At 56.4% G+C, this 10000-nt stretch overlaps 1 protein-coding gene across 8 annotated transcripts in view; it reads left to right on the top strand.

The window, feature by feature from the left end:
* Positions 1-10000, top strand: part of mef2d (myocyte enhancer factor 2d) — an 87040-nt gene that overhangs the window by 76910 nt on the left and 130 nt on the right. For 5 of the 8 annotated variants that reach the window (XM_030102011.1, XM_030102016.1, XM_030102012.1 and 2 more), the window contains 4 exons: positions 1822-1939; positions 2499-2664; positions 4511-4579; positions 8639-10000. The exon at positions 8639-10000 is cut by the window's right edge and continues 130 nt beyond it. In XM_030102011.1, the coding sequence (XP_029957871.1) occupies positions 1822-1939; positions 2499-2664; positions 4511-4579; positions 8639-9074 (789 nt within the window). In that variant the 3' untranslated portion in view covers positions 9075-10000. Of the gene's footprint in view, positions 1-1821; positions 1940-2498; positions 2665-4510; positions 4584-8638 lie in introns of those variants that run through there. The other 3 variants (XM_030102017.1, XM_030102018.1, XM_030102019.1) reach the window with 2 other exon arrangements.

The following is a 10000-nucleotide window of genomic DNA, read 5'->3' as shown; positions in this document are numbered from 1 at the left end:
GAACTCTTCTACATCAGTGACTGATTTTGATTCTGAATAAATGTCATGACTGACTTTTCTTACTTAGTCTTTTCTTACTTATTCAGACTGTAAACATCTGATCACATAATGTGAAATTCTGATTATTATTACAGAGATCTGAATGTTTCCTCATAATAAACATGAACATATAATGTAATGAGACTGATTTAGAATAAGGAGGAAACAGCAGGACGCTGAGTTCTTACAGTTCTGATAACATCAGATGTGCTTTCATCTGAATCCCCGCTCGCTTCAGAACTCGCAGCTTCGTCCCTTCAGGTCAGATTTTCCGTCCTGAAGTGGGATGTTTGTCCTTTTCACTCCGTTATTCTGCATCTAAAACATTTAAAATCACCTGAATGTTTCCCTGTTTCTGCTGTAAATGTTAAAAATGTCTCAAGTTGCCATCGTCCTCATTTCAGCGATTTGAGTGGAAGATAAAGTGTGTTTCTGGGAGAGTAGAGAGCAGCCTGAACACACACACACACACACACACACACACACACACGCACACACACGCCGGAGCAACCACCTGACTCTCCGCTGTGCTGAAAGCTGCTCCGCATGTGCATGTTTGGTTTGATCCGAGCGCCGGCGCTGCGAGGATCAGAGCGAGGAGCTCACAAAGTCTCCAACCTGGAACGCAGATGGACCCGGATCAGCTGACCCCCCCCGCCCCGCTCACACACACGCACACACACGCACACACACACCCGCTCCTCGCCGTGCATGCCTTGCTATCAGCATGATCCTCCAGCGCGGCGACGCCGCTCATCACACCTTCCACCGTGACGCTCCGTCACGCCGCCGCCGCCGCCCGGCCCCGGCGACGGCGTTGCCGTGCCAACGCCACCTTTGAGATGCGAGAAATTTCTCATCTCGCACGGCGATGTTAAAGTGTCACAGGAAAGTTAAACACCTCAGAGGGAAGCGGGGCGCTTGGATCTTCTCGCACGAGGCGGAAAACGCTGCCGGCTGCGGCGCCATGAATAAAACATCCTCCTCCGCCGCCATCGCTCCGCACGCCGGAGACATTTAACTCTTTATTACCTCCTCATCAGGTGGATGTTTGACTCACGCTTCCCTCTCAGAACACTTCTACAGCTTGCTGGAGACTCTGCCGCCCGGAGCAGGAACCACAGCGACTCTCATGTTCACTTTTAACCTGTTAAAAAAGACGTTTTTCATTTGTTAAATTCTAACGTAGGACATGTTTTTAGATCCTATATCAGGATCTAATTAGAAATAATTAGAAAAGAGACATTTTCATCCAAATGCTCTGCATCCCAACATGGACAAGCTTTAAAGTTTAAGTGTAGATGTCGTTCTGGCTCTGTTTTACCGGTCCGGACCGAATGTGGCCCCTGAACCAGTGTTTGACACCCTGACCCCGGTCTCACTGTGGCGGTGCAGTGGTTCTTGGGGGCTGCAGTGGAAAACGCTGCTCACTGCTCACTGTAATGCTAATTGCTGTTGAAACCGGGTGAAGTCATTCGCCGCCAGCGTCTCCAGGCCGCCCTTATAAGGAGACAAATCCCGGATTGGATTGTTTTCCAGGCTCCGGCTCCGTGCTGCGAGTGTTTTCTTCTCCGTTCTGCTGAAAAAGCAGCAGAGGAACATTTCCGTTGGTCTGGGTTCCGTTCAGGAGGCCGAGCGTCCGGCGCATGCTAACCGTTAGCATGACGAAGCAGAAGCTGCTTTAGCTCTGAGAAATGATGCCGTGAGAACCATGTGAGAGGGAGGGGCGGGCCACCGCTGCAGTCCGTCTCAAACCCCGCCTCTGTGTCTCTGTTTTCCCAGAATGCTCAGCGGCTAGGCGCCTCCCAGGTGGCGCAGACGCTCACCACGCCGGTGGTCTCCGTGGCGACGCCCAGCCTCCTGGCGCCCTTCTCGGGGATGCAGACGGCCTACAACACGGGTGAGTCGCGCCGCCGCGTTCCAGCTGAAGACGGGAAACGCTTCCCGTTTCTCTGGCGGGAGTTTTAAAAACCGCAACAACGGCAGAAAGGATGCCGTTTGTTTTGTGATGAAACCACGTGGAAAACAGTACGGCTTGAACATGCAAAGTGTTGTGAGCAGGTCGCGTTTTTCTCCCTCTCCATGGCGACGGAGCCATGGTGTGAGGCCCGTTGTCATGGAGACGGGCGCCCGGCGTTGCGTTTTCACTCGGAAACGGAGCCTCTGACTGTGGAATCCGTCAAACCCAGAAACAAACCGACATCGTGCCGGCTGAAGGGTCTGATCTGAGTCATGTTGTGCGGAATGTTCGGCGTCTTGTGGAGGAATCTGCGCCGGTTGTACCGCGGCGCCGCGAACCGAGATGAATATTCACGCTGTTGATTGCGTCGGAGCTTCTGGAGCGATTCCACTTCAAAGGTCTCCATTAATATGGATCAGCCGCCATTAATATTGATGCAGCAGAAACTTGCATGATGTAAAACAACCCCCCTCCCCCTCCCCCCTCCTCCCGATCCCAGAGTACCAGCTGACGAGCGCGGACCTCACGGCGCTCCAGACGTTCACGCCGCCGGGGCTGGTGCCCGGCAACATGGCCGCCTGGCAGCAGCAACAGCAACCGGCCGTCTCCCAGCAGCAGCAGCAGCAGCAGCAGCAGCTCAGCTTGGCGTCGCTCAGCAACCTGGTGTAAGCCCCGCCCCCTTCTCTTTATTGTGCTGTAACAAGCTGATTGAATGACCTCTGACCTGTGATGGTTTCCTCGCCGAGTCGAGCTGAGAGGAGCAGCTGAAGCTGCTCGCTCTTATCAAGCCGGAGCATCGCCCAGCTGTGGCTGATTCATCCCGGTGGTGACCTAGATACCCCACACACACACACACACACACACACACACACACACACACACTCACTCACACACTGCACTAACTCGCTCACTTCGCTCCACTCGGCTGCCGGCTGTGTCACCCGGCAACGGAACAAGCTGGACGAGCTCAGGACGTCCAGAACGTCTCCTCCACTGATCAGTCCTCTCCTCCTCTGGACTCTGTTGATCGGCTCGTGAGCCTTCATGACGTTTTTCCTCCACTGTTCGATTTGATCGGCTTGCTACTTTTTAACGGGGATGCACCGATGCCACGAGCGCTAAGCTAGCCGATGCCGAGCGCCAATACTGGAATTGATTAAATTTCTATAAAACCCAATCTATCCTCCATGCACAGAAAAACAGGTGAAGCATTTACATTGCAATGAACCCAGTCACCAGTCTCTGCATTGTTTAGCATGTAGCCTGTGGTATCGGCCCGATACTGCTCCCGGTATCAGTACGTCCCCACTTCAGAATCATAACACGAATTAAAGCTATAGCAGTGAGTTTCCAGGGTCCTATACTATTGATCTTAACACAATCAGACCATTTTCCACATTTCTGTTCACTTTTTTTTATCACACCAACTGAAACATGCCTTTATCTTTCTCGGTTTTTTCTGTTTGTTTGTTTTTACTGTTGATGGATGTTCACACCAGGGCTGCCAGCTTTGGACCTGGGTCTGCAGGGAGATTCTCATGCGGGTCTGAAGATGAGGGGAAAGCCACACTCGCATTTTAAACATTCATTTGAATATCAGAATGTTTTACCGTAGAGGCCTGAGGACGACATTAGAGAAGCAGGCTTCAGTGAGAGCAGCTGCAGTTCCTGACTCGTCCACTAGAGGGTCTGTGACGGAGCCCGTTTGAAGTCGGCAGCCCTGGTTTGATGCCAGTGAAGGTTTAACTCCTGGTACTGTTTTCCAGGAGGTGTGGAGCTCCCTGCTAGTTCAATACTGTGCTTTTCTTTCTCTTGTGAGCCTGACTGACCGCCTGTGTAGCTCTGAAGCTCCGTGAGGCTCTGAAGCTCCGTGTAGCTCTGGAGCTTCGTGTAGCTCCGGAGCTCCGTGTAGCTCTGAAGCTCCGTGTAGCTCTGGAGCTCCGTGTAGCTCTGGAGCTCCGTGTAGCTCTGGAGCTCCGTGTAGCTCTGGAGCTCCGTGTAGCTCTGGAGCTCCGTGTAGCTCTGGAGCTTCGTGTAGCTCTGGAGCTCCGTGTAGCTCTGGAGCTCCGTGTAGCTCTGGAGCTCCGTGTAGCTCTGGAGCTCCGTGTAGCTCTGGAGCTTCGTGTAGCTCTGGAGCTCCGTGTAGCTCTGGAGCTTCGTGTAGCTCTGGAGCTCCGTGTAGCTCTGGAGCTTCGTGTAGCTCTGGAGCTCTGTGTAGCTCTGGAGCTTCGTGTAGCTCTGGAGCTTCGTGTAGCTCTGGAGCTCCGTGTAGCTCTGGAGCTCCGTGTAGCTCTGGAGCTCCGTGTAGCTCTGGAGCTCCGTGTAGCTCTGGAGCTTCGTGTAGCTCTGGAGCTCTGTGTAGCTCTGGAGCTTCGTGTAGCTCTGGAGCTTCGTGTAGCTCTGGAGCTCCGTGTAGCTCCGGAGCTGTGTGTGAGCGGCCTGGCTGCGTCAGGCTAACCTGTGGATGGTAACGATGTCCTTTGTCCCCCTGTCTTTTGTTTTCTCCTGCAGCATGTGGGGGGCAGAGAAACAGAGTGCAGAGATGATTAACTGCATCTCCAATATTGCCGCTAACCTGAGGTGAATGTCGTGGTAGCATGTCGCGCCGCGCGGCGCCGCTCATCTGTCAAACTGTCGTCTCTGGGTGTGTCGTCGCAGCTTGAGTGTGTGACCGAAATAACCGGCAGGAGTCACGGAGCAGGTGACGAACGGGGAATCAAACCGGCGCTCCTCCTGCCGGGTGTGCCGCCTGTTGCTTTGCAGCGTCTGTTTCATCGCTCCTTCGCAGAATAGCGGTTTGCCGGTGTGATTCCGGGAGTTTTTAAAGATCTGAGGCTCTTTGGAAGTGTCAGGAACAAAGCGGAGGGAGGATGGCGGCGGCGGCGGCGCCTCGCTCGTCAGGAAAGCGGCGCTCAGCTGCGCGGCGCCGACACGCTCGCCGCGTTGGAACGGAACTCTACCGCCGTTCGGCTGTCAGTCTGGGCTGACGGCCTCGGATACGTGTCGGCCTGAAATCCCTCCGACAGCGCGACTAAAGGAATCCGTCAGACCGAGCCCGGCTGCCACAGCCGCTTATTGATCCGCAGGGCGGACGGCGACGCAAACACAAAACACACGTCTGGAAAGTCGTCAGGTGGGATCGGCTGTTCGTCTCCAGCGGCTGCTTCCAAACCACCGAGGAAGTGAAGTGAAGACTTCCAAAAGACATTGATTATCTTGTGGCCCAACGCAACACCGAGACCCGAGCGGAGCTGCGGGTGTTGCTGCGCTGAGCGCTAGCAGCTAGCATTAGCCTGAAAGCCATGCTGTCAGGGGGAGTTGGTAAAAACACCCATGATGCAACAGTTTTAGAAGGTTTTTTGGGGACTTTCCCCTGAAGGTTTGATTAAAATTGGATTTATCTTGAGACTGTAGTAATTTTTGTGGCAATTCTTTGTTTTTGTGAAAATATCAACAGTTTCATCATCAGACCTGGTCAGAAACCAGCGAGCAGCAGCGGCTCTGTGGCGCCGACGTGCTGCGGAAACCCTTTAAAAACACCTGGACCACCGTCTGGACCTGGTTTCCAGCGCCGTGTGGCTCGTATCAACAGAATATCGGTAGTTGAAAACCAGTGAAGCGCCTGGCGCCGCGCTCGGACAGATGCTAGCGCTCTGATTCCAGCGTGCCGTGGAGCAAACAGCCTCTTCCAATCACGCGGTGATTGACGGCTTCGCCGCCAGCTTCGCCTTCGCTGTCGTCCACACTTCTCCTCACCGCGGGCGCCACGAGGAAATGATTCCTGTCAGCCACACACACACACACACCCTTTAATCATCTCTCTCCCACCAGTCGTGTGTCTCTCTGCTCATTTCCTGCTCTTTTTGCGGCGCTGGGTTAATTTGCCGTACACCTGTTGACTCTCATTCCGACTCCCCAATCTAAATGTTAATGCCCACAGATGCCCCTCTGACCCCCCCCCACACACCACACAGCACACACACACACACACACACACACACACAGCCTCGCTCTCAGCCTGGTTGTGTGTTTTCGTGGAGGAGCTCTCGGACGCCGTTGGCTCGCTGGCCGGCTCGATGCTCCTCCTTCTGGGACTCTTGAGCAGGAAATGAACCGAAGCTCTTTGAGGGACCTCTGAGTCGCCTCTGAAGTGAAGACCGCCTGTCGTCTCCTTCAGATGCCCTCAAACAGCTGATTCAGAGGTTCTCCCTTCATGACATCATGAGGGGAGTTAGCCCCTCCCTCTGGCCGTGGACACGCCCTCTGACCCTCCCACAGTTGGGAGCTCTGCCGTCTAACTTTACGAGCGAGCACCGGTTTTCTCTCTGAAAGCAGGATGGCGTGGAGTGGGCGTGGTCAGAACATCTCATTAGCATTTAAAGGAGCGTACTGTTCCCAGTAGAACTCACTAGAGGGACTTTTAAGACAAATGACGCCTCCGTGAAACCGTCGAAAAACTGTTCAATATGGGACCTGTAAGAAAACAGAAACAGGTGAAGGGGTTAGCGACAGCATCAAGTGAAAACGCGAAGCTTTCGTTGAGTTTCCTCTAAATTTCGCCCATATTGTTTAGTGTTTGTGAAAAGGGAGACGTTTCATCACACACACAACTTCCTGAACCTCCAGCAGAAACAGACTGAAGTGTGTCTGACCTGTGAACCACAGTTTATCCAGCTTCGCTGTTTCTAGTGGAGTCAGAATAACCGCGCTTCCTCCGAACGGCGTTTTGGGAAACTCGGCTGGCTGTGGTGTCGGCGCTGGCGTCCGGCCCGGCGCTCTCCCCGCGCTCGCCTCCATCACTGTCAGCGGCCCGCTGACTCGGCCGTTTTGCTCGCCACGGCAGCGGCGCCCCGGCGGCACCGCCATCCATCTACCTGAGCCGGGCCGGCCTGATGGAGTGTGTACAGGAGGAGACGGGAGGGGTGTGTGTGTGCGTGTGCGTGTGTGTGTGTGTGTGTGTGAGAGACAGGCGGAGGACGACAGGGCCTGGAGCAGAGCGTTCTTAAATTCCCGTCTCAGTCTGCCAGTAATTGAGGGAACGAGGAGATCTGCGGCTGCAGACGCTTCCTGATGTGACACATCAGAACACAGCCGACGGGCCGGCGCCGTAATTGGGAGCTTCCAATTCAGATCCCGTGTCAAACCGGCGAGAGAGAGAGAGAGAGAGAGAGAGGATCCTGTCAAAGCAGCGAGGCCACAGTGCAGCGTCAACAGGCGGGTGACAGGTTCGACTCAGCCTCCAGCCAGCGGAGGAGGAGGAGGAGGAGGAGGAGGAGGAGGAGGAAGAGGGGGGCTGATCAAAGAGCGCTGGCAGGTAGAAGCTCAGACGACTGCTGAGGTTTCGTGTCTCGGGCATCTCCGTGCACAAAATCTGAAATTCCCAGATTGAGAAGCAGCGTTCCGGAGTGTTTCTGCCTCGACCTGCTGGAGCCAGACTCCAGAGGTCCAGACCTGAAGGAAGCAGCTGCCTCCATCCAGACGAGGACAATCCTCCAGACCGAGACTGGTTCCACGTTACGCTTCTGCTCTTCCTGGAAAGTGGACTCCACCGCAGGACAGACAGGAAGCGGGTCGTTTGTCTTAAACTACAAAACTCAAACTTCAGTCCAGGAGCCACGAGCAGCTGGAACCAACCGAACTGGTGAAACTCTGGAGGACAGTGGAGGACAGTAGAGGACAGTGGAGGACAGTAGAGGACAGTGGAGGACAGTGGAGGACAGTAGAGGACAGTAGAGGACAGTAGAGGACAGTGGAGGGACAGTGGAGGACAGTGGAGGACAGTAGAGGACAGTAGAGGACAGTAGAGGACAGTGGAGGACAGTAGAGGACAGTGGAGGACAGTGGAGGACAGTGGAGGACAGTGGAGGACAGTGGAGGACAGTAGAGGACAGTAGAGGACAGTGGAGGACAGTAGAGGACAGTGGAGGACAGTGGAGGACAGTGGAGGACAGTGGAGGACAGTGGAGGACAGTGGAGGACAGTGGACCGTCTGTCTTCAGTCGGTCCGTGGTCATGTCCAGCAGGACGGAGGGACCGGGTCTTGGTGCGGTGGACCGAGCTGTGATGAAGGAAGCTGTGCTCAGTGTCAGCAGTCAACCTGAGGGTCTCGGCCCCCACAGGGGGACGCCAAAGACTCCCAGGCGGTCTTGAAGCCTTCTGTATTTCAATGCTTTGAACCAGGCGAGTCCTTTCAGCTGCAGCGCTGACATGAGTGGATCCGTTTTTTAAAATATGCTCAGAAAGATGAAGTCGCTCAGTCGGCAGCCGGAGAGGCGGCGGCGGCGGACGAAGCCGCCAGAAGGTAAATAACCCAGAGAGGAGGTGAGGAACACTCCGGCGGTCTCCTGCCTTCGGCGTCACGCCGAGCGGACATCTCAGTTCCTTTCTGTGGAGCCGTCAGGTCGAAGGTCGGCGGGGTCAGACGGTGTGTGGGTTTGATTCCCAGACGAGGGGGCGTGGACGCCGGGCTGCATGGCTTCTGCTGCCGCTGTGTGGTTCCATGCTGTGTTCGTCCTCAGCCGCCCGGACGCCAGCGGCGGTTTCTCTGTCTGAGCTCCATGTTCCATCCCGTTCCGTGTGTGCCGCCGCCGCGTCGCCGGATGACCTTTGACCCGCTGTGTGTTCTCTTCTCGCCCCCAGGCCCATGGGTCAGCTACCGCAAGGCGCCGCCCTGACGGTCAACACCAACCCCAACGTCAACATCAAGTCTGAGCCGGTTTCACCCAACCGAGACCGCAGCACTCCCAGCTCCACCGGCGGCGGCGGCGGCGGGGGCGGGGCTCAGGTCCAGGGTCCGGGTCCGGGTCTGGTGTCGGTGGCCTACCCCGGGACTCTGCGTCTGGAGGGCCAGGGCCGCTCGCCCGTCGACAGCCTCAGCAGCAACGGCAGCTCGTACGAGGGCAGCGACCGGGACGACGGCGCCGGGGGGCGGGGCGGGGGGCCGGACTTCCACCACCCGGTGGGGGGCGGGGCCCCGCCGCCCGCCATGGTCCTGCTGCGGCCGTCCTCGGCCGAGCCGCCGGAGCAGGACGGGACCAGCGTGAAGAGGATGAGGCTGGACGCCTGGGTGACATAGAGGGACGGACGCTCGCCCGGGACGGAGCTGTGTCCCCAAGCCCCGCCCCCTCCACCACCGCCACCCCGCAAACGGCCCCCCCTCCCCGTCACACACACACACACACACACACACACACACACACTCACACATTAACACCACGAGCATGCCCACGCGGTCCGATGTGCACGTGTGGAAACTGACACTCTCACAGTCCCCCAGCCGCCAGTGGGCGGAGCCACCGGTGGGCGGAGCCACCGGAACCAGGGATTCCCCCACGTCATTCGCCGCGTCCGGAGGTGGTTTCCCAGCATGCATCGTGTTTCTTTAGAGTCCCTGCTGTCCCCTCACTCCACAGTATGTTTGGTTAGACTCGACGGCGACTGTGCACGTGGCCGTGCACGCCGGTTTTCTCGCTCCAGTCTGGGTCTCTCGGCGCCGGGCGGCTTCGCTTCTGTGTGGAGTTTTTTTTCTTTTCGCCCTCCTGTCTTGATCTCTGGAGTCGGGATTTCAGTTTGAACCATGAAGACGCTCCGCCCAGCCGGCCGGGCTGGGCCGCGGGCCCCCCGGGGCCCCCCGGGGCTCCGGGTAACCTGAAGGCCAGCTGTAAAGCCAGGACTGTGCTTCGAGGGACGAGACCGCTTTTCTTTGAATCAGGGACGAGCCGGTCCGGCTCCAGACTCTCCGCCGTGTCGCATTCAGATGCTGAGAGAAGTACGTGTTTAGCGTGTGTGTGTGTGTGTGCGTGTGTGTGTGTATACGGGTTTGTTACCTCAGCTGGTTGTTTCTATTTTCTTTGGACACACTCTGGATCTCGCCGGTGAAACACACACCTGCGATGCACAGCGGACGGCGAGGCGCCATGTATATAAGCAATCTGTAACCTTTGTGTCTTTTCTGTGGCGGGAGGAGGAGGAGGAGGAGGAGGAGGAGGAAGAGCAGGAGGT

Source organism: Salarias fasciatus, chromosome 11 (genome assembly GCF_902148845.1).
Source record: "Salarias fasciatus chromosome 11, fSalaFa1.1, whole genome shotgun sequence".
NCBI lineage: Eukaryota > Metazoa > Chordata > Actinopteri > Blenniiformes > Blenniidae > Salarias > Salarias fasciatus.
Note: the sequence above shows the minus strand (reverse complement) of the source record. Positions and strands in the feature narration are given on the sequence as shown.